The 25,357-nt window shown below is 33.6% G+C and overlaps 1 protein-coding gene across 5 annotated transcripts; it reads left to right on the top strand.

The window, feature by feature from the left end:
• The first annotated feature begins 1,553 nt into the window (after positions 1-1,553).
• On the top strand, positions 1,554-11,336 carry LOC107959796 (plant cysteine oxidase 4). 5 transcript variants are annotated; one of them, XM_041091816.1, is made up of 6 exons: positions 1,554-1,866; positions 2,363-2,679; positions 3,960-4,105; positions 4,337-4,484; positions 6,098-6,301; positions 6,415-6,777. In XM_041091816.1, the coding sequence occupies exons 2-6, from the start codon at positions 2,577-2,579 to the stop codon at positions 6,531-6,533; spliced, it is 720 nt and encodes a 239-aa protein (XP_040947750.1). In that variant the 5' UTR covers positions 1,554-1,866; positions 2,363-2,576; the 3' UTR covers positions 6,534-6,777. The 5 variants fall into 5 exon arrangements, with proteins under 5 accessions (XP_040947750.1, XP_040947752.1, XP_040947751.1 ...); XM_041091818.1 differs by lacking the exon at positions 6,415-6,777 and adding an exon at positions 11,074-11,336 and having other exon boundaries at positions 1,562-1,866; XM_041091817.1 differs by lacking the exon at positions 6,415-6,777 and adding an exon at positions 6,795-7,076 and having other exon boundaries at positions 1,562-1,866.
• Positions 11,337-25,357: the final 14,021 nt, after the last annotated feature.

The raw sequence follows: 25,357 nt of genomic DNA, 5'->3' as shown, positions 1-25,357 counted from the left end.
GCTAATAGAATGGATGATATAAATGTGATTATCAAATAGAATATTGTAGGAGAATGATATTCTTGTATTGAATATGCAAATTGATTTAGTTGATTTGTAGCATTTTTGGATTGAATTCTTATATTGCTTATGCTTATTTTGTGACTTGTAATATGGAATTACCATTGAACGTAATTGCTCAGCGTACTGTTTGACTACCATTGAGCATAATTGCTCAATGTATGGTTTGTTTTCTTTGTAGTAGGTATAGTAGTTTCCAGGTAGTTCGAGCAGTTGGTCCAATGTCCAGCAAGCGATCATTGACTTAGCAAAGTTTGTAAATTCCTTTTTGTTTTAAGTATGATATGTACCTAGGTTGAGTTAAATTTTGGTATTGTATGATACTTATAAACCTTAGGAATTGGAATTGGTATTTTGAAAGTGAACATATGCTTGAATTGTGCAAATTAAGTTGTCATAATATTTGCTAAGGTATAAAGTGTGGGATGTTGCTAGTGTATATGGTAATGTATGTATATATGCATGTATACTTATGTCAAGTAGATTACTGGTTAGTCAATGAAGTTGCTCGTGTTTGGATGAAAATGATTAAATGAATGGAATATATACATGTATGAAATGTATTATGATTCAAATATGAACTCATTGGGGATGTATGTTTGGTTGAAAAATGTGTTTGGGTATGTATATTGGTTGTTTGGAACTTGTAAGTTGATATCTATTTAACACTATTCAAAAATAATGTGTTATGGTAGGACTGTCAAGTAAATGTCGTCGCGACAAGATCAGGTCACCATGCCACGACGTGTCGTCGAGCAAGGGTCGTTGTAACGATGAGCCAAATGAGTATGTTGTGTCGCAACGAGAAACCTCTTGACGTCGCGATGTCAACTTGAAAGTTTTTAAACATTATAGTTTAGTCCTCATTCAACTTCGGGTTAGCATTAGAGCTTTCGTAACCTCGTATAAGACTTGGAAATGGTTATGTATAATTTTATATACTTGTTTTTACTTATAATTAAATGTTTAATTTTGTGATCAAATTATGATTTGATCGTAGTTGCTCCGGCAGCGAATGTGATACCTTATAACTCGGACTCGAAAATTGGGTTGAGTAATGGGTGTTACATTTGAACTGGTTAAATTGATTATTCTGAGAACCAATTGACCAGACCAATTTGAAATCGGTTCAAACAATTTTTAGCTTGGTTCAATCAATCTGTATCGATTCATGGGTCAACCATTTTTTACGTCTCATCGGATCAATGCCCTAGTTGGTTCCCAGTCCAATCAATTTGATTTAGAGAACAATGAATATTGGAATTTTTTAATTTTTTTGAATTGTAATTTTTTTATTTTCTATACTTTTTGAAATTATAAATTTTTATGTTTTAATCTAAAATATGGAAAAAATAATTTTTAAAATTTTTAATATGTTTTTAAAGCGAAAGGACCAAATTGATAAAAAATGTAAATATTAAGGGTTGAAAAAGTTAATTTACCTTTGACATAAAATTAGACGGAGAGAAACTCAATGTGGAGATTAAATTTTAGAACTTGAAAGATTACAACCTTTAAAAAATAGCGTATCGAAGATTTAGGTGAAAAAAGAAGCAAAAAAGCACGAGAATTTTAGGCAAAGGGCAATTTATGTAAAATCAAGCTGATATTCATTCATATAAGCTAAGCGCAGCCCCCCAAACTCCCCCACGATCCTCTTCCTGCCTATTTCTCACTGTTGTGTTGCTTTCAGCGATCCCTTTCTCTCCTTACTCTGTTTTCTTTAAACGAAATAAATCCCTCCTTTGTTCTTTATTTTGACTCTTTCGAACATTTCTATCATCAGTTTGATGGATCTCAAATTGGGTTAGTTCCTTTTTATCCGATTCTCCATCTTTTCTGGTTTTTGCTTTTAATTAATTGCACGCATATTTTTCATTTAATATTTTTGTTATCCTATCCTATTTTATGTTTATCGTAATTTGGATTCCTTATTGTTTTTTGTTTTCCTTTTCTGCACATCTAAACCCCAGAAATTTAGATTCAATTGTAGAAAATTAAAAACCGAGAACTAATGGGAAATTTTTCAATGTTTTAGCATTTGTTGTATTTGCTTGCATTTTCTGTTTTGAGTTAGCTAATGTTATACTAGTAGCAATATTACTGGCAAATAATTTGTGTTGCTTTAGTCATTGTTGATATCAAGTTCTGGGTTCGATAAAAAAGAGTAATATTAGCAATAAAATTGTGCATTGAACTATTGAAATTCGTAAGAAGGGAGGCTGTGATTTTTATATTCATTTAGTCTCTGTTATTGTTGTAAATGAATTATGTTGATTTACTTTGGGTTCTACCTTGTCAGGTGGGGTGGTTTTATGTGAGATTAGCAGGGAGGGATGATGAAATAATTGCCATGCAGATCTACTACCGTCGGGTTACTTCGCAGATCCAGTTGTCTCCGAATTGTATCTTTTATCGTACTATCAATTAGTACCTTACTTGCAAAAAGGCGTTATCAGCTTACTGATATAGAGGCTTTTGGTCCATTCAGTTAAGTTGGTATCGTCTTTTCAAACATGCCATATTATATACAGAGGCTTTATAACACTTGCAAAGCGGCATTTTCGACTAATGGCCCTGTTTCTGATGAAGCTCTTGAAAGAGTTCGTACTATGCTAGGTATTCACTATTTGATTCTTCTTTCTTCATGTTTGTTCTTTGAGCGTATAGTTGAACCAAGTCTGCTATGCTTTATTAGTATTATAATTGAGATAAAATCATGTTGAAAGTAATACTCAATTTTCTGCATGTTTTCGAAATTAGTAGTTAGTAAATACTATGGAAGCTCTTTTTTGTAGAATTTAGCTGTTATTTATTTTTCAATCAAAATTGAAACATATGAATTTACTCTTAGGTTAATTAATTTAAATAAGCTGTATCTTTCTTCGGATGACATCAGCTATTGGAAGTTGCCTCATGCTACTCCTATTATGTTAGTTTCTTGGCAAGTGCATGATCTACCAATAAATAGTGCCATGCCTTTTGGCTGATTTGAAAACCAAGTTTCCAAGTGGCCTGATTGTTAAATCTGAAAGAAGAAGAAAAATTATTATCCTTCATTGTTTGGGATGTAAAGCTCATTTTTGTTTAAGTTCAACTTTTTCTCCTGTAGGAAGAGACCCTGACATTATTTAATTGGCAAAAATTTTCCAGATTTCCACCAGCTTTAATTACAAAAGCAAGAACTTCTTTTTACAAAGTGAGTTTTAGTAGAACAAGAAATTTGTTATCTGGCTCACCAAGACCTATTTCAGTACTTCATTATGCTAGTTGCCCAATGCCTTTAGCCCTTAAAAATCAACCTTCAAAATAATAGCTACTAGTCATCTTTGAAGCACTTTTATCTTGAGCATAAAAGCTTGCTGTATGATGAGTTAAAAGTTCAAATTGTTCTGCTTTCTCCCCATTGAGCTGTTGCTCCATTGTTGTGGAACAGTCTATGTTTTTTACTCGCTGGACGCCTTTATAAGTCTTTAGCATTTGGATGCCTTCTAGATATAAAATAGAAACCAATGATTGGGGTTTCTGTATTTTCCCTTTTTTCTTATGTGGTCTTAGAATCTATCTACACTAATTCCAATTCTTTTTTCCTATCCTCGTGAGTATTGAAACCTATTGGTATTCTAATGGTTTCGGATCAACATATCATTGTGAGTGGTTACAACTATTCTAATTTAGAGTACTAAGTACAAGGGTATACCGTATACCATAACATTGAGAAAGTGCTTTTCTTGGTAGAGGTGATCATTACAACTTTTGGTGTTATTTGATTAACCATGCAAAATTTTAAACCACCGTGTATGTAGCTCCAAGCATTTTCTGTTTTCACGTGAAGTGAAGAAGCCAAGTTTCATAGCATGTTTGCTGCATTTTAACACAAAATGTCAATTTTATTTCAGAGAAAATGAAGCCTTCTGATGTAGGTCTGGAGCAGGAGGCACAAGTGGTACGTAATTGGTCTGGTCCTGTAAATGAGCAGAATGGAACCCATCATTCATTGCCACCAATTAAGTATCTGCACTTGCATGAGTGCGTCAGCTTCTCTGTAAGCACAAACTTTATATAACCTGTCATTTTTATTACTAAAGATATCACCTATCTTGAGGACCTAAAATTTTAGAGTTTTAAAGCAAGGATGTTGAATTTAGCTGAAAGTCTCCTAGAATTTATTAAAATAAACACTTCCATTGAAATCAAATTTGAACTTTTGAAAATTGTAGTTACATTACCAGCTACCACCAGGCCTTCATTTTTCTGATTTCCTCTTTCTCTGCAGATAGGAATTTTTTGTTTGCCACCTTCCTCTCTCATACCTCTGCACAATCATCCTGGAATGACAGTGCTGAGCAGGCTTATCTATGGCTCATTACACGTTAAGTCATATGATTGGCTTGACCCAACAGAGCCTGAAGATCCACTACAAGGTGTGTTTTAACATTTCCACATTTGTTTGATGAATGCTAACTAAATCATAATAAGGAAGTTCATAGAAAAATATGTTCTTCCGTATAAATTTTATAACAAATCAATATATTTGTATCCTATTGAACCAGTAATGGGATCATCCTTATTCCTTGAAACCTCATGAGTCCCATTTTTAATTATTTTCTTTTCCTAATACCTTTCTTTCAGGAGTTTTCTCTTTTAATTTGTTCCAGAAGATCTAGTACCTTTATAGAGTTCTGTTAATCTTCTGATGTTAGAAATCCTATGCAACTGCTGTTCTTGCCATTTATATTATAGGATTAGCATTCTTGTAAGACAGAGAGAAACGGACCTCCTTTTAAATTTATATTTGCTTTGTGACATACAGTTTTTTGTGTTACTGCATTTAATTTTGTTATGAATGTGCTGGTGGTTTGTTTAAAAATGACAGAAAATACTTTTAGTATGAATTTACTTGATCGAAAGTTGATGAGAATGGGAGAAAGAAGACCTAGGTAATACTAAATGTACTCATTGGTGGATGTCTCTATGTTACGGCTAACGACTCTTTCAATAGGGTAGATGTAAAGAACCTTTTGGCTAGCATCTGAGGAAGTGAGGTCTGTTCAATTTCTCATCTTGTGTGGATGTAGTTTAGGTTAATCGAGAATGCTTGGGACATAACTGATTTGCTGAAATATTTGGAGACTACTGTACTTAGCTAGGGAAATGCACAGTTAAATTTGAATGGAACTTTTGTCACCAAAAAAAAAAAAAGTTTGAAAGCAAACCAGACAAAATGAATGGTCATAGAAGCCAAGCATATCTTTTGACCTTTGATGAGATTTTAATCGAGTTCAGCTTGGGTTTTTATAATAACATAATAACAAATTTTTATTGGAATTTGATCCCATCCAAATATTTTGACCCTCATTCAAATAGGAATTATTCAGGGAAACAGGGATACAGACTTGTTAATGAAATAAAGTAACTATACAATCTAGGGGTTTTATGGTAAATTTAGGGATCATTCAAATAGGAACCATTAACTGTAAATTTAGAACCGAAGAATTGTTCATGGGGTATATTTATTTGATTTCAACTTGGTGGTCACAAAGTAAGTGTATGAAGTTAATCAACAAACTTGTTAATGAAATAAAATAACTATACAATCTAGGGGTTTTATGGTGTAATCTGACGTTTCAGGGGTGTGCTAAGGAGGTTGCTCAGTGAATGCTTCTTTTATTTTTTTATTTTTATTTTTATGCATTATGTCTGGCTTGCCTGTAGCATGAGCAATGAAAAGGAAGCTATTGAACATATGAGGTCAGATAAATACGACTTACTAAATGTGGATTAGATTTTTTCTGATTAACAGAAGTGATTTTTGGTGGCCTATGGCAGATAAACCTGCCTATCTGTCACCAATCACAACTGAAGTAGTTGCTTGTTCAACAGATGTAATAGTATTGATAATTTATTCATAGACAAAGTGGTGATGTATCAGATTTTAAATAATGCATTTTCTCTTCACCCTTCCTAGGGTATAGGGCTCTTAATTATATATTCTTCAATCTTTGACTTTGATTTGCTTATTCTTGGTGGTTTGTAGCAAGAGCTGCAAAACTTGTCAAGGATACTGAGATGACAGCCCCTTGTGCAACAACAGTACTTTATCCCACAAGTGGAGGCAACATCCATTGTTTCAGGGCACGGACTCCCTGTGCTATTTTTGATATTTTATCACCACCTTACTCCTCAGAGCATGGACGACACTGCACTTACTTCCGGAGGTCCCCTAGAAGGGATTTACCTGGTAAGAAATGTAATTTTGAACCTAGTATTAGATGGTAGCTTCTATGATATGTTGTAACCTGAAGAGAAATACTGCATGCTATTTTCTTATTCGTTTCCTCATTTAAAATGAAGGTGAGATTGAAATGAATGGAGAAATGTTCTCGGAAGTGACTTGGTTAGAAGAGTTTCAGCCCCCTGATGACTTTGTGATTCGGAGAGGGCTGTACAAGGGTCCTGTTATTAGAAGATGAAATATTCTTGTAGCATCCATCCAATATTCTAATGAATAACAAGGAACATGCATGGGGTTGTAGAAGTTAGGCATTTGGCGTTGTACATATTACTACACCAATGTAATCCTGTGATTTTACTAACCTCACATTTTATTAGTGGGATAGAGAGTGGGAATTGAGAGGAACTACTCGCATAATGACTTACTTTTCATTTTGTTCTTTTGGATTTTGTTTGCTGAATGAAAATTGGGAATTCATATTATCTTGTTTGTTGCCCAGGTGTGGTAATTTTGGATACTTATTTCATTGTGGAGCTTTTATTTTCCTGCAATGTGTCAATGGCATAGCCGCTGCCTAGGAAATGTAAAAGCTTGTCAAAATGCAAAAGATTGGGTTATATCTATTTATTGTTCAAGAGTTGCCAATTTATTATTGGGGAATTTTAGTTCCATTCAATGGGATTAAATGCCGATTTGAGGGCATGTGAAGGATATTCTTGAGTTTGTAGCACTTTGTGCCAATTTTGATGTCCCAAGTAAAGCAAATTGCAGTCTTTAAATATCATCAAGGGTTTTTTAAAGCTGAGTTTTATTGCCTCATCCTGGCCATGGTAGAGGATGTCAGATACAAAAAAGATGTGAAATTATACTTGAATATATTATATTGTAATAAGAGGATGCTGGTTTTCACTGAAGCTGAAGGCTTCAGCTTCAGTGATGCAACAGATAAGCAACCACTGACACGCCAATTAAGATTGAATCTTCTTTTAAATCTAAGTAAATTTTAGACCCAAAGGGACTTGTATGTGTGTCCAATTAACTTTAGTTGGTGTGTTCCAAGAAAAAAAGTCTCTTGATGAAATTACGCAACTAGTCTTTTTATTTGTTTTCATTTTTATACTTAGAATCCTTTTAGATACAAACGTAGCTTTGTTAACAGCTCTTAATGCAAAATTCCCCTCAATTGAGTTTTAATATGCTGTTTGAATATAGCAATTGAGGTGAGATTAATGCAATGCGTTGTTTATTTTTTTCACTGAAGTTGAAGCCTCGGTGGATGTTCAATTGGTTTATCAGTTTTGGCTCGTCTTTTCTTTGATATAAGAGTTTTTATTTTTTAATTAGCAAATTAGTAGACTTTCTCATTTATTTAGCAAATTAGTAAGTTTGTAGATGGTAAAGTGTAGTCAGCACCTTGAAGAATCGACTATTGTCATGGGTTGTGGATCAAAGTTTATGACGAATGCATATAGAACTCCCCATGGAGTCTATTGATTAAATGAGGCTCATTCAATCCATTTGAACTGACCCGATTCGTGAAATATATGGAAAAATTCATCTGCTTGAGGCTTTGGTGGCCTAGTAAAACTCGTTGATGTAATTTGGTCTGTATCGTTGGATTTGGGAGAGCTCAACTATAAATAGATGCATTCTCCTTTATTTGTAATCATTCGGTTGCAATATTTGAAAGTAATACTTTTGAGAGCACTTACTCAAACACTTGGTCTGCGCTATTTTTCTGTGACTTTTCTATTTGTTCGTGGCTTCTTTCTATTTCAAGTTTGTTTCTGCTTTACTTTGGTGCTTTAGAGAATTTCTACGAGAATTCTTATTTTTCAAGAGTAAGGTTGACTTAGGCGGATTTGAACCCAAAAAATTGCCTAAGGTTGTGCGGTTTGCTAAACTAAAGCTCTAGCTCCGTGACAGTTGGTATCCGAGATACTATTTGAAAGCATTGATTGAGATGTTGAAAAGAGGAGATGAACAATTGAGCCGATGGAAACCTATGGGAAGACCAGGAAAAAATAACAAATTGGGGGATATGTTGTCGGCTTTAAAAGGTCGGGTGATCAATCTCAAGGAATCCATGAGTGGTGTAAAGGAAACACTTGATGTAGTTGAGGGACAAACCAATGAGTTAGATTCAAAGAGAGAGCAACTCAAGGACTATGTGGCGAAGACTTTCAATTGTAATTGGGATGTAATGAGAGAGACCTTCAATACCGCCATGAATGACAAGACCAAGAAGCTAACTAAGAAGAATAATGCTCTTGAAGTTGTGGTCGTGGCTTTAAAGGAGGAAACTGATGCCATGATGTCAAAAATTGAGAAGCTTGAGGGAGAGCTCGCTGTGTGTAGATCAGCTGTGGGAAAATAGATGTTGGCTTTGGTCCCTAAGCAATGTAAAATGGATGTCTTTAAGCCGAAAGAGTTTAAGGGACCGAGGTCCGTAAGGGATGTGTATAATGTTTTTTGGGAGATGGAACAATACTTTTGTGTGATAGGCATCGAGGATGATGCCACCAAGCTAAACACTATTGTAGTTTATTTTATTGACGTTGTTATTTTGTGGTGTTATTATAGGTCCACAAACGAGGTGAGATCGCAATAGTTCTAAAAGCATTTTTTTCTACAGTATGCCGATGAGGAGGCTCGGGCTAAGTTACGTCGGCTTACTCAGTAAGGCATTGTTCGAGAGTATATCAAAGACCTAAGTAAATTGATGTTTCAAATCTCCAACTCGAGTGAGGAAAAAGCATTTTACTCGTTTGAAGATAGGTTGAAGTTGTGGGCAAAACAGGAGTTGTGTTGACAAGGTACAACTGAACTTACCATAGTCATTGCCAATAAGAGGTCCTTCGTCGAGCTTGATTCGAGAAAAGACAAGTTCGAGTCTTCCAAGCCCGAAGAGACTGATAATGGTGGGGAAACCATGATGAAGAGGGGCAAGTTAAAAATGACAATATGGGAAATGGTAAAAATGGTGATAATGAGAAACCACATAATGGGAAATGGAAACCCAACAAACCAAAGGGGCCAGTGAAATGCTTCCTTTGTGACGGTCCACATATAGTGAGGGATTGTAAAAAAATCTACGTTTTTAGCCATTGAAGGGGATGATGTGTAACGTCCTCAATAATTTATGTTTTCTTTTGGTGAAATTTGACGCAAGTGTGTATTTGCTTTAGTGGCTAAGTGTGTTGGGTGTGTGTGAGAGGTCTTGGGTTTGGTTCAAGTCCCATTTATGGAAAATTTGGTTATTTTTATCCTAACCTTATCCCTACTGGGTAGACTTATTTGATATTGTTTGTAACTTATATCAGAATGGGCTTGCTGGTTTGAGTGGTAAGGAGTTAGCTTGCTGAAAGTTTTGTGTTCAAATCTCGGCGTAAGCATGAGTGATAATTTTTGCTTTAGTTGTCAGAGAGAGTTTGGATGGGTTTGGAAGTCTGTATGAGTGAATGAGAGAGTGGGTAGGTGAGATTGGGTTAGTAGGAGATCATGCCTAGATTGGGGGGGATTGGGATATTATTTGATATTATTTTATTCTTATCAAAATTTACTTCTCTTTCTTTCAAAAAAACTGACGTCGGTTGTGCTCCCATTTTCTCTGCAGTTTTTTTTTGTTCTTTCTGCTTTTTCCTTTCCATTCTTTTTGGTTTCAATGGTGAATTCTTCGTTCAATTGTTGTTGCTAGGATTTCAAGTTCTTTATTTTAATTTGGTATGTAGAGTTTTTCTTGTCGTTAACGTTTAGTTTTTGGAGATGTTAGCGATATTTAATCATAGTTATTAATTGATGGAATTTGTGTTTAGGTGAAGGTGGTGAGGTAGGAAATTTCACTTCAACGGCTTATTACGCGTTAGCGGGGGTTTTTCGTTGGTAGTAAGTTCTTGGACATTGTTGAATTCTATCGTGAATTTGTATTATGGTAATTAAATCGATGTTTGGGGTATTGGTTTTTAGGTTTGGAAGAGCTCGGGATTGTTTTCGCATCAAAATCGAACCAGGTGTGTACCCTAAACACAAAAAATTAAGGTTCGGTGAAAGCAGAAAATGGGCAATATTAACGCCACACGGGTATGTGCCTGGCCGTGTACGAGACACGACTGTGTAAATGTCGTAGTTGTGGTCGTGCGCAAGATACGGCCGTGTGGCCACACGGGCTAGGCCAGATTGGGCGTTTGAGCCCACACGGGCATGCCACACAGGCGTATGGATTTTTGGCCGGGCTGTGTGGGCCACACGGGTATGTGGGCTCAGAATTTTAAAATTTCCCCTAGGGTCGCACGGGACGTTCTGATCGACTGTGGGCCTATCGTAGGGTCGGTAAGGGGATAACCAACTCTAATTCTTGTGATCTGATATTCTGATAGTCTAATCTGAGTAGGACATTGATAGGTATGTCTAACTGTTCTGTTTGAGCATATATGTTATCTGTATATGAGCATGTTAATTCTGTATTCTGTATTTGTGTTTGGGGTGGGATTTGCATATATAGAGGAAGTGATCTCTACGGCGACCTTTTGCTTGTATTATGGCAGCTTAACTACATATTATTTTGTTACGTGTTGCATCGACACTATATGGTGTGTTAAGATGGGTGGTGTTTTTAACCCTATATGGTGTGTTGGGATGGGTGGTGTCGCATCTGTTATGGACTTAGGTCCGGATTTATGTTTGACTGTATATAAAATTTTGTGTATGTTGCATGACTATTTTTGTTGGGTTACACATTGAGTTTACGAAACTCACATCTGTTTGTCTGTTCTGTTCAGGTAATCCACAAACTTAGGCGGGTCAGTGCGATGGAGGCTCAGCAGTGACCACTGGACAGAGAACTATTTTTATTTAGTAATAATGGTTTAATTTTAAAATATGGTTTTTCTTGAGAGTTTGTAATTTTTGGGACTCTCTAGATTGTTTGGTTTTAACTTTGGATTTGGATTTTTTTTTTGCTTTCTTTTCCGCAACGTCAACAAAAACACTTTACGCAAACAAATGCATTTTTGGAAACACAAGCTTGGTTTTGGTTTTAAAAGAATTTCAAACTTCCACTGTGAAATAAATAGTTAACTTTAAAGAACATTATCAGTAATGTATATGTATAAATGAATATGTTTTATAATACGTGGATGTTTTATCAAATAATTAAACATGGTTTTATCGAAGTATCATCGGTTTCAAAACTCTTCTTCGTAATACTCTTAAATTCGACCATAACGTCTAAGCCGTGTTTTGGGTGTTACATGATGAGCTAGTCAAAGCATCGATGAAACTTGGTTTGATATTGAGTTTTGTCGAAGCCAAGAGGGTTAGAGAAAATAAAAAAAAAACTAAAGAAGTGTTTCTTATGTTGTGGCTCGCATAGGATACGGGACTGTCCAGAGCAATCTAAGCTATCCACGATCTGTACAGAAGATGAAGCAGAGCCAAAAAGTGAGGCGTTAAAGCTTGTGTGAATAATACTCAATTTTGCAAAAAGTGAATAGAGATAACAAGTATAATGTGTTCATGTTTGTGGACATCAACATCGCAAGCCGAAAAAGGAATGCTTTTGTTAATACATAGGCATCAGACTTATTCATATTGAAGAAAATTGTGGGTGAACTTGGTCTCTTAGTTAGTAAATCAACTAAGATCAAGATGCTAAATTCCAATGAGATCCTAACTGTGGGAGTAACACAATGAGTTGAGAAACAAATTAGAAAAAAAAGACAAAAAAGACTTTGAGGTAATTCAGTTGGATGATTACAAATTTGTGCTTGACTTGAATTTTCTTGACAAGATTAATGCTTAACTAGTTCTTTTTTCTGACTTTATATGTATCTTGGATACTCGACAACAATAATGTGTTGTGCTGGTAAGTCGGTACATGAGAGGTGGAACCAAGGTATTGTCTGTAATCCATCTAACTAAGGATGTTCATTGTGGTAACAACATTGACTTGGTAGGTGAGAGTGCTACAAAGATCCCCTTGAAAATGCTAGAGGGGTAGGTAATTGATTTGAAGCCTGGTGAATTATTATTGGGCACTTATAAGAAAGGTGGATTGTGCATCAGACTTTATGGGAAATTAGTGATGTAAATTGGACAGTTAAATTGAGTAAATGGTACAAACAAGGTACATCTCAAACACTTTCTTAGTGTTTTACATTGTGACATACCATTGTCTTGGCAAAGACACAAGGACCCTTTTAGAATTATGAAGTGGGTAAGTCGAGAGGCTTACAAGCCAGAGTTAGTGGCAATACCCAAGGTTAACTTGGTGTTCAATATGCGTGTGTCAAAGCCTATTTGTCAGGATCAAGGGGATCTCGATCGAGGCAAACCAAAATGGGGGCAAGTAAGAGCAGTGACCACTTACAATTGAGATGTACAAGAGAAATACAATTCGAGTTAAGCGACGACGGAGACATAAGTCGAGGTAAATGTTTCGAGGGGGAAAAACTACCTAACAGAGAGACTAGTTGAGAACCTGTCGAGGCATTTTGACAGTTTCTAGATGAGTCAAACTAGTGTCATTCCGAGGACGCAATAAGGGCGTCGCGACAATGGATGGGGGAGAATGTCACGGGCTGCGGATCAAAGCTAGTGAAGGATGCCCACAAAACGTTCCATGGAGGTCAATTGATTAAATGGGGTTCATTCGTGAAACACATGGAGAAGCCCATCTACTTGAAGCATTGATGGCCTAGTGAAACACTCCAGTAAAATTAAAGTTACCATGGTTAATGTAAATCCTAAGGGATAAGATTGTATAGAGTTTAAATCCCTTAGGACTCTCATATTGTAAATAGGCACTAATCTCAGTCGTTGATGTAATTCAATCTGTATCGTTGGATCTAGGGGAGCTCAATAGAGGTCTTCCCCCTCATTTGTAACCATTCAGCTGTAATAAAATACTTTTGAGAGCATTTACTCAAACACTTAGTGTGCGCTATTTTTTGTGGCTTTTTTGTTCGTTCATGGTTTTTTTCCTTTTTGAGTTTGTTTTTTATTTGCTTCAGTGCCTTAGAGAATTCTCATTTTTCAAGAGTAAGGTTGACTTAAGGAGATTTGAACCCTAGAAATCGCTTAAGGTCGCATGGTTTGTCAGACTAAAGTTCTAGTCCTGTGACACTACAAAGTCGTTATTAGAAGGTGCTGACTTTGAAGTCGGACTCTCAAGTGCAAATTTCACACTGTATAATTTCTTTTTTAAATTTCAGTCCCCAAATGACATGCATGCAAATTGCATGGATTTACATGAGTATTGTAAAATTAGTTGAAATTATGTTAAAGTAGGTTTCGAGTGATTAACCAAGATATGTGGTGTTGTGGTTCTCAGCTCATCCCTTAGCCACAAGGTCGAGGGTTCGATCCCCACCCATGAGAATGGAGCACATTTCATGGTCAGTCGTTTACCTCTTCAAAGAGCACATACAGTGTAGGGATTAGTAAATGCACCCAAAAAAAGGTCACGAGTGGTTGGGTTTCTAATTGCACAAAATGAGTTTATGACACATTTAGTTAAGTAAGTTTAAGATTTTTTCAATTAAGTCTCTTTATTTTGTGTGTAGATATAGTCACATGAAACCTCTCATTCTCTTTTTCTATAAAGCTAATTTTATTCTTTAAAAATTCATCCATAATTTTCAACAACCTCTTAGTAAACAAAGTATGCATTCATTTTGAAACTATTTTAGATAATTAAGTTTATTTTCTTTAAATTGAGAGTTATGTTTTTAATTTCATGTATGATTTATTTATTTTATTATTTTTCACATGTAATTATCTTATTGGGTTACGTAAGTAATAAATTACATCTCATTAAAAATATTCCACATATGAAATTCCACATTATCCCGTTAATGTTAACTTTTTTAATGGTATTTTTATCAAATCGGTTAAAAAAAGCAACTTGAAAAAAAGAACAAAAGTTGATGGCTAAAAAAGGCTCAAAAATACAATTAAGACCATTTTGACAAAATATATAAACGTTAGTGGCCAAATTTATCATTAAGCCGAACTAAATCTATAACAATCTACCAATATAATATTTAAACAGACAATAATCTAAAAAGTTAACTAATACTTTAAGAAAAAATAACAAAATACAACATTTAAGCAAACAATAAACTAAAATTTTACACACCTACAAATATTATAACAATATACTAACCTTTAAACAGGCAATATACTAAAATATGTCGATATAACAAAGTAATGTTCTAAAAAGAAGCTCAAGATCATATATGTTTTTTTTATACAATGCCTAAAACTATCCATAGCCCCTCTCCAACCCATAAATAGAAGGATAATGTATTTTAGCGTACTTGAACCCACATTCTCCTGTATTGGAAGCAATGTTTATGCCAATTAAGTTAAAACTCAATCGACAAACTAACTCTTGTACTTGAAGAAAACTTGCATATATTTTATTAAAACACTTGAATAAAACTACAAATTTAACCGAGTAATAAATTATAAAAAATTAATAATATTTAAACTAATAATAAATTAAAATTTTACAAATCTAAAATCTAAACTTACTTTAATGATTTAAGGAGGTTGAATATTATGGATGAGAAAATAACAAAAAAAAAAAACAAAATTTGATTCAAGAGTTTTATGTGCCGTTATGAAATGCTAAAGCACTTATATATACCATACTTTTTGGGGAGTAAACTGGTTAACATATGAAACTAACTTGTCCAATTTTTTAATTAATACTTTCACAAGTTTGCACATACTTATCAGGCTTCTTTTAAATTCATTTGTTGTTTCTCGATAGCATTTACAAATTGATTTGATTTATGCATGGCAAAGGGTAGGGGTGTAGCTAGGGGGTTGGTAGGCGCCCTGTCCCCCCTAAATAGAAATTTAGGCCCTTTAAAATTTTTAAAATTTTAAATTAGTAAAGGTAAAATTGTACTTTGACCCCCTAAAAATGATGAAATTGTATTTCTACTATCATAAAAATTACAATTTAATTTCGATCCCTAAAAAATTTTCTGATTTCACCTCTGACAAAGGAAGATGTGCCATAGCTGCAAGTGTCGAAGTCATTGTTGTTTCCCAATAGCATTTTAGGTCGCCAAAACCCTTCAGAGGGACTGAGATTGCCAAAGGAGAAGTTGGCACCTAGAAATCAACTTAAAAGTCAACACTTTTAACTAATGGCTTTTATTGAATTTGATTCTTAAAGACGCCAACTTTGAAGTCAATCTCTCAAAGTACCGACTTCAACTCGATAACTAATTAAACAACAAAATTAACTAATTTGTTATTTTTTTAAAAAAATTTAAAATTTTCTAGTGAAAAAGTTGTGTTTTAAAGGTTTATTGGAAGATCATGAAGGGACCTTATTTCCATGCTCAAGTAGTTTCACTAAATAATTAATAATTTTTATATTTTGCCTAATACATGTCTTCATCTTTCTATCTAATCATTGTTAAAATTCTTTTAACTGTGTTATATCCCTTTAATTTTGAATTTTTTTAATTAACATGATATCATTAGAAATTTATATATTAATGTAAATAATTATTTTTTATACAAATTTAAAGAATTATTTAAATAAAAATAAATAATTACATATTATTATTTCATTATTAAAATAATATTTTGATATATTTTTAATAATTTCATAAAAATAAATAATTTAAAACCTCTAATCGATACAACTTTTAGTCTAATATCCTTAGTAGTATTTTTTTATTTTTACATTAATTTTACAATTGTTTTTGAATCTAAACACTTTTTTTTACTATTGATTTCAATCTTATCACTATAATAATTAATTTTACCATTTCCTCGAAATTAATCTCAAACATTAAACTTTTATTAGATTAAAAGAAAACCTATAGTGAAAGAATATACCTCCTGCTATGATTTTTCACTTCACTAGAGATTGAAATCTTGACATCAATCATATAGGTTGGATATGTAATAGCCCGCTTTCAATGAAATCGGAACAGTGGTTTCGGGACCACAAATCCGAGTCTGTAAGAAATCTTTTTAATATTATTTTATTGTCTGATTTATGATAGAAATATCGTATAAAAAATTCGTAAAGAAAATTTTACCGATTAAATGCTTAATTTAATAGAAATAACCAAATTGCATAAAGTGCAAAAGTTGGATTCTAGTATCTATAAGTATCAAATAGCTATGAAATTCAAAATTTGAGGTCCTTATATGGAACATAGACCATTAAGAGGATTTAGTAGATAAGTATGTTTAGTCATCCATGGAAAATCAAAAAAAAAAAAGAAAAGGACTAAATTGGAAAGTAAAAATAATAAAAGATGACAAATGATTAAATAAAAGAAAATATTATTATTATCTTTCCCAAATGAAAATCCATGGAAACCCTAGCTATGGGTATTGAGTTCTAGCAAGCTTATTTTACTCAATTAGGTATGTTTTCTTGTCTCGTTTTTAGTAATTTTTATATTTCTGAGATCATAATAGCTTAATTTAGCTATCTCGGAGATTAATTTGTAAAGTTATCAAAGTATTAGAGTTTTTCCATGGATGAGTATGTATGACTTATGAAATTTATGGTAGAAAATGAAAGGTTGTTGATAGATAAACAACTTTTGTAATGTGAATTTTGATGAAATTATGATTTAGGGACTAAATTGAAAAGTTGTAAAATTTATGGAAAAATTCTAAATTTTATGAAATACATGGGCTGCTATTGTGACATGTAAAAATCGACTAGGCTTGGAACAATGATTAAATTTCATGAATTTTATTTTTCGAGCCTAGGGATGAAATCATAATTAAATAAAAGTATAGGGGCAAAATAGTAATTTTTCCTAAGATATAAATTGGATTGGATTGAATATGAATTGTATTAAATTGAGTTAAATTCATTTGTATAGATCCGGATAACTCAAATACGAAGTTAGATCGTGAAAAAGAAAAAGTTTCGAATTAGTAAATTTTACATACATAAACAATTGTCAAGGTAAGTTCATGTAACTAAATTATGCATATTTATATGTTTGAATTAAACATTGTATATGTGAATTGTTTAATTGATATTTATATGAAATTGATTACATGTCCGACAAATCCCGATAACGGTTAAGTCCCGTTTGAATAAATGAAATTCGATAGATACAGGATTTCCCGTATTGGTTGTGGTCCTGCATATGTTACGGACACATCATAGCTCGAAAGAGCGACCCCATATTAGTCCTCTCGAGCTTCTCGTTATATGGTTCTTGCGAGCTTCCCGTTAATAGCTCTTCGAAGCATCCTGATCGATTGTGATCTTGCATGTGTTGTGGACACATCGCAACTTTTATGAGCGTCCCGTTATATGGTTCTTCGTGAGCTTCATGATTAAGGGCTCTTTGTGAGCTTCCTGATTAAAGGCTCTCCGGAGCTTCCCAATATATGATTGTCCGAAGCTTTCCAATTAATGGCTCTTTGGAGCTATCCATTATTGGCTCGCATGAGCTTCCTGATTATGGCTCTTATAATGAGCTTCCCGCTATATAGTCCGGATAAGCTTCTCGTTACATGGCTCACATGAGCTTTCCGTTATATAGCTCGAGAGAGGAATTTCCTGTAATGTGCTCTAAGGAGCACTCTTGAATATTAATTGATAGATTATGGATTAGTACACTTCGTGTGTATTACCCGTGTGTCCATCTATATTTCAAATAAATTCAACAGGCAAAGTTTCGACATGGAATTATTTGAGCTTGAGATGAATTATTATGGAAATATATATGTTATATGAATATGTGATGAGGAAAAACATATGTATATGGAAATTGTTACATGATGAGCTCATCCTGGTTTCTTGATATTCACATGAATTATATGACTAACATGTTTCTTGAGATTATATGTGTTTAGGCAAATTGACAAATTTCTTTGGATGAATTTTGCATGCTTACTTTAAATGTAAATGAATGGTAAGTTAAATTCCCCTTATACGAACTTACTAAGCATAATATGCTTACCCTGTATTATTTTTCCTATTTTATAGTAATTTGGAAGCTCAAAGTGGTTAGAAGCTAGTCGGAGTATTATCACACTATCCTACTGCTCAATTCGGTATATGTAACGAACTAAGTTTTGGTATAATGGCATGTATAGGTTCAATTAGGCCATTGATGGAAAATATCTATTTGGTTATAAATAGCCATTGAAATGGCTTGAGTTGGACATATTTTTGTTAAGTATATATATATGTGTGTGGTTTCTTCATGTTTGTTGTGTTTGATGTGGTTGAGTGTTGGATAAGTTATGGGCATATTGATGTATGTGATGAGATAGTATAGTTGGTATAATTATGCAAATAGATGTTTTCATTAATATAGTAAATTTGAATGATGAGAAATGAGGATATATGACATGTTTATGACTTGATTTTGGTTAGTTTAAATGTCTTGGATTGGTTGTTGAATGTGTTAAAATGTTAGTGTAGGTGGAAGACAAGTTTGGGTGAGAAATAAGGCTTGGAAATGTCCTTATTTTGTTCACACGGGCAGAGACATGAGCATGTGTCTCAGCTGTGTGTGACACACGGCCTAGCACACAAGCGTGTGACTTGGCTGTGTGACCCAAGTCAAAGTTACACAGGTAAGAGCACGAACTAAGACACGGCAGTGTGCGCTATTTCAAATGCCCACACGGCCTGAGACACGGGCATGTCACTTGGCCGTGTGAGCCATACAGTCTGACCACACGGGCGTGTGTACCCTGCATTTAGGAAAAATTTTGAAATTTCACAAAAAATTCTCTGAGTACCCAGTTTAGTCCCGACTTATTTCTTTTACTTATTTTGAGCCTGAGGGCTCATATGAGGGACAATATGATTGAATATGATCGATTTATGATGTGAATGCTAAGTGACATGCAATATCTGTGTTTGATCTGTAAATCTCGGTAATGCTCCATAACCCTGTTTCAATGATGAATTTGGGTTAGAGGTGTTATATTCATTGGTATCAGAGTTAATATTTAGTCGATTCTTGGACTAACATAACAAGTACGAGTCTAGCTAAACATGTCATTATATAACCTATGATAGTGTGATATCTCCTGACCATTTTAAACATGTTTTTCATATAGTAATGCCATCCAACCGAGCTGAATCTAAAGAAGCTGAGAGCAATGCTCAAGCTTTAGTTCAAATAGCAGTATCTAGTAGTAGAAGGCTCGTATCTGAGGGTCGAGGAGGAGAGGCTAAACAAGTCTTCTTTCAAATGATGAACGAGTGGTTTACAGAATATGTAATAACAAACCAGGTTGTACAATAACCTCCACCCCCTCTTGTCTCTCAATCGGTTCCCAATATGTCACAAGGTACAGAACTTGTTAGAACTGGTAAGCCTCCTGTAGATAAAATCCGTAAATATGGGGTAGAAGAATTCTGAGCTACAGCTGAAGATGATCCTGAAAGAGCTGAGTTCTGGTTAGAAAACACTACCAGAGGTCTTGACGAACTATCTTGTACACCAGCTGAATGCCTGAAATGTGCTGCATCTTTCTAAAATACCAGTTGTGGAATACACTGATTTCTGTTGTACCGAATGAAAGATTCACATGGGAATATTTCCAAACTGAATTCAAAAAGAAGTATATCAGTCAGAGATTCCTTAATCAGAAGCAGAATGAATTTTTAGAGCTTAAACAAGGGCATATGACAGTATCTGAATATGAAAGAGAATTTGTTCGACTAAGCAAATAGGCCAAAAAATGTGTCTCGACTGAAATCGCAATGTGCAAGCGGTTTGAAAAGGGTTTAAATGAATACATAAAGTTGTTAGTTGCGATTCTAGAATTAAAAGAATTTGTGGTACTGGTCGACCGAGCTCATAAAGCTGAAGAACTGAGTAAAAGATAGAGACAGGCTGAGATGGAAGTCAGAACTTCAAGTAAAAGATTTACGGGAAAGTCACAACAATTGGCTTCAAAGAAATTGAAGAAATATCATGATCGTTTTACCATTTCTACGGGGTATTCTGGGAAAGACAAAAGTATTCAACGCTCTAATCCTAGATCTTAAGCTACATCTGTAGCGAGTCCAGGTAGTGCCGCATGAGAAGTAGGTCATATTTTAGATGTGGTTCTTTTGACCACTACCTTAGAGACTGCCCAGAAAAGCCTGAAAAAGATACTGTACAAACTACAAAGCCAAGTAACTCCGCTATAAGAGGTTGACCACCTCGTAACCCCCACAATGTTAGTGGTAGTCGAGGTACGATAAAAGATTTAACTGTCAAATTTGAAGCACAAGCACCAATAAGGACATATGCTATTCGTGCACGTGAGGATGCCTCTGCACCCGATGTTATTACTGGTACTTTTTCTCTCTTGATACTGATATAATTACTTTAATTGATCTTGGTTCAACACATTCATGCATTTGCACGAATTTAGTGAATAATAAAAATTTACCTGTTGAGTCCATTGAATTCGTGGTTAAAGTATCGAACCCCTTGGGCCAGTATGTGATGGTGGATAAAATTTGTAAGAGCTATCCGTTAATAATATGGGGTTTCTATTTTGTGACTGATTTAATGTTATTGCCATTTGATGAATTTGATGTGATTCTGGGTATGGATTGGTTAACTCAGCATGATGCCGTGGTAAATTGTAAACAAAAGTATATTGTATTGAAATGTCAAAATGGTGAATTGTTTTGTATTGAATCTGATAATTTTAGATGGGTTGTCTAATGTGTTATCAGCCATGTCAGCACTGAAATATGTCAGAAAAGGGTATGATGCTTACCTTGCCTATGTGTTGGATACTAAAGTATTCGAATGAAATATTAAATCAGTGCTAGTAGTCTGTGAGTATCCTGATGTGTTCCCAGAAGAATTACCTCGATTACCACTAGCTAGAGAAGTGGAATTTTCTATAGATCTTGTTTCAGAGACAACATCGATATCAATAGCACCCTACAGAATTGCTCCGATAGAATTAAAGGAGCTAAAAGCACAATTGCAAGAATTGATTGACAGAGGCTTTACTCGACCTAGTTCTTCACCTTGGGGTGCACTAGTTCTGTTTGTTAAGGAGAAAGATGGATCCATGAGGTTATGTATTAGTTATCGATAACTCAATAAGGTTACAATTAAGAATAAATATGCACTACCCTACATTCATGACTTGTTTGACCAGTTAAAAGGTGCTACGGTATTTTCAAAGATTGATATTTGCTCTGGCTATTATCTGTTACGAGTGAAAGATTTGGATGTGCCAAAAATAACTTTCAGAACTATGTACGGACATTATGAATTTCTTGTGATGTCGTTTGGCTTAACAAATACACTTACGATATTTATGGATTTGATGAACAAAATTTTTAGACCGTATCTGGATAGAGTTGTTGTATTCATTATGATATTCTGATATATTCATGAGATGAAAATGAGCATGCTGATCATTTGAGAATTGTTCTACAAACTCTGCGTGAAAAAAAGTTGTATGCTAAATTTACCAAATGTGAATTTTGGCTTCGGAAAGTTGGTTTTTTTAGACATATAGTATCTGCTGAAGGCATCAGGGTGGATCCAAATAAAATTTTAGCAATTGTTAATTGGAATCCACGAAAAATGTGAAGTCAGAAGTTTTTTGGGATTAGCCGATTATTATCGGTGATTTGTACTAGGGCTTTCGATGATAGTTTATCTGATGACAAAGCTACTATAGAAAGATGTAAAATTTGAATGGACTGATAAATGTTAGAAAAGTTTTGATCAGTTGAAGGCCCTGTTAACCGAAGCGCTAGTTCTGGTTCAACCTGAATCAAGTAAGGAATTTGTGATTTACAATGATGCATCAATGAATGGATTAGGTTGTGTTTTGATGCAAGAAAGGAAAGTAATAGCCTATGCTTCAAGACAATTAAAGAATTACCCGATACATGATCTTGAATTAGCAGCTATTGTATTTGCTTTGAAAATTTGGCGACACTACTTGTTTGGTGAAAAGTGTCATATATTCACTGATCATAAAAGTTTAAAGTATCTAATGTCGCAAAAAGATTTGAATCTGAGACAACGCAAGTGGCTTGAATTGTTGAAAGATTATGAACTGATTATCGACTATCATCCGAGAAAAGCAAATGTAGTTGCAAATGCTCTGAGTAGAAATTCTTTATTTACTTTCCGAGCAACGAATACCCGATTGTCATTCTCTGATGATGGTTCAATCTTGGCTGAGCTAAAAGCTAAACCGATGTTTTTGCAACAGATCTGTGAAGCTTAGAAAAGTGATAGTGAGTTGCAAGCTAAACGAGTACAGTGTGAATCGACTTCTGATTCAGAGACAGAGTTTGTGTACCGAAAAATTTAGAGCTTGTATAGAAGATTTTGCACGAAGCTCATAATGGTACTATGTATGTTCATCCGGGGAGTAATAAAATGTACAATGATTTGAAACAAATGTATTGGTGGTCGGGAATGAAACGTGACATTTCCGAATTTGTATCTAGATGTTTGATATGTCAACAAGTTAAAGCTGAACATCAGGTACCTTCGGGACTTTTACAGCCAATAACGGTACCGAAATGGAAATGGGAAAGAGTTACTATGGATTTTGCATCGGGGTTGCCCCTATTTCCGAAAAAAGAAAGATACTATTTGGATAATCGTTGATCGTTTGACAAAATCCGCACACTTTATTCTAGTATGTATGGATTACTCTCTAGACAGAATGGCAAAATTATATGTTTCTGATATTGTCAGATTAAATGGTGTGCCAGTTTCTATTATTTCTAATAAAGATCCGCAATTCATATCCCGATTCTGGAACAAGTTACAAGATACCCTGGGTACGCAATTATATTTCAGTATCGCATTCCATCCTCAGACTCATGGTCAGTCAGAATGGGTAATTCAGATTCTTAAAGATATGCTTAGATGTTCTATTTTAGAATTCGAAGGCAGTTGGGAGAAATATTTGTCGTTAGTCGAATTCGCATATAATAATAATTATTAGTCAAGCATAAAGATGGCACCGTATGAGGCTTTGTATGGTCGTAAATGTAGAACCCCATTGTATTAGACCGAGCTTAAGTGAGAAAAATTTTGAAATTTCGCGAAAAATTCTCTGAGTACCTAGTTTAATCCCGAATTATTTCTATTGCTTATTTTGAGCATCAAGGGCTCATATAAGAGACAATATGATTGAATATGATCGATTTATAGTGTGAATGCTAAGTGACATGAAATATCTGTATTTGATCTGTAAATCCCGGTAATGCTCTGTAACCCTGTTCCGATGATAGATTTAGGTTAGGGGTGTTACAGGATATAGAGCTCATAATGGGCTGGGTCAGGACTCAACATAATTTTAGTCTTGTTTTTTAAGTTCAGGCTCGGTTTGATCTAAAAAATGGGTTTAAAAATTTATCCAATCTCGACCCGGATAAAAATGTTAAAACCTAACCCAGCTTGCCCATATTAATTTTTTTATATTATTATTTTTATATAAAAATAAATTTAAAAACTATAATACATCAAATACACTAAAAATATTAAAATAAATATTTCTCAACAAATTAAAATAAATTAAAAAGTATTGAAAATAAATGTTATTGTTTGGATATTGTATAACTATTTTTTTATTGTTAATTTTGCTACTTTTTTAGAGACATTTGTTGGGAATATAATAGAAAAATTAACAGTAAAAAAAGGGATAAATACCAAAACTATACATGAATTTTGACTTTGTGAAATTTTATACATGAAATTTTGATTTGATTCAATTCTTGTAAATTATTAACACAATTATTAATATAACATCATTTTATGTTTATATATTTCATACATAAATAATTATATTTATCCCATATAAAAATAAATTGAGGTATTCATTTCTTTAAATGTGAATGATTAAATCAAAATTAAAGTTTCAATTATACATTTGAACCACAATTAGAGTTTCATATGTATAATTGCACTAAATTAAAATTAATGTATACAATTGCACATTAAATCAATATTCATGTATAATTTTAAGATTTATCCCATAAAAGAATAGCTATACAATATCCAAACAATAACAAACAAAATAGTAACAATGTAATAGCGAAATGACAGTAAAATAATAATAAAATAACACCAAAAAAGTGGAAAAGGCAACAATTGTTTCTTTTTTTTTTCTTTTTTCTTTTTGCAAATTTAGGTTGGGGCAGGCGTAGGTAAAAAACTTACGTGAGGTCTGGTCCGTTTAGAAAATGTGCCTCGTTTTTTTGCTCAAGCCCATTTTTTAAATTTATATTTTTACTCAAACATTCTCACTTTTCGAACAGACTTTCAGGTTAGACAAGATGACCCACCCTATGATCAAGTCTAGTTGGATAGAAATTTAGGAATTTTTTTATTCCCCTTTTAGCTATTGTATTATTGTTTCTTTCTTACTTTTCAGTCAACGTTTTTTCCTTCTCCTTTTTGTTATTTTAGGATTTTGTATAAAAACTTTTAATACTATAAATAAAATTATAATTTATAATAAAAATGACTTTATGTATAATTATTTTTATCAACAAATTTATTATTTTACATAAAAATAATTTTGATAAAAAACTAATTATCCATTATATAATTATTTGATATAAATATAATTTTAAGGGAGAATATTTGATGCCTTGTTAGTGTATAAGTTTCATGTGCTATCGGTGAATAATAATATAATACATCACTATTAAATAAAACAAAAAAAATAGAGGAAGACTTATAAATAAATACTAATAATTTTATTCAAACATAATTAAATATTAATTAATTATAAATAAATACTAAACCCTTAAATCTTAAACATTTAAACCCAATATCTTAAATTCGGGAGATATTAATATTTATTTATAATAGTTATGATTAATGTTTAAATAAAATTATTAGTATTTATTTACAAGTCCCCTAATTTTTTTCAACTTAATGATGACGTGTTATATTATTATTCATTGATGGTGCATGAGACTTATACACCAACATTGCATCAAATATTTTTCCTAACTTTAACAACATATAATTTATTGAACCCCATGTAATAACCTGATGGTCAAGGGTATTCATTGCCCCAGATGTGACCTAAGTT

The sequence above is a fragment of the Gossypium hirsutum genome, chromosome D04, assembly GCF_007990345.1.
Source record: "Gossypium hirsutum isolate 1008001.06 chromosome D04, Gossypium_hirsutum_v2.1, whole genome shotgun sequence".
NCBI lineage: Eukaryota > Viridiplantae > Streptophyta > Magnoliopsida > Malvales > Malvaceae > Gossypium > Gossypium hirsutum.
The sequence above is the reverse complement of the archived record's forward strand: the minus strand, read 5'-3'. Positions and strand labels throughout refer to the sequence as shown.

Bases quoted from the DNA above. Each gene is read 5' to 3' on its own strand.
- LOC107959796 (XM_041091816.1), top strand. From the start codon at position 2,577: ATGCCATATTATATACAGAGGCTTTATAACACTTGCAAAGCGGCATTT. The intron at 4,106-4,336 runs GTAAGCACAAAC...CTTTCTCTGCAG, and splicing joins ATGAGTGCGTCAGCTTCTCT to ATAGGAATTTTTTGTTTGCC. The intron at 6,302-6,414 runs GTAAGAAATGTA...TTTAAAATGAAG, and splicing joins CCCTAGAAGGGATTTACCTG to GTGAGATTGAAATGAATGGA.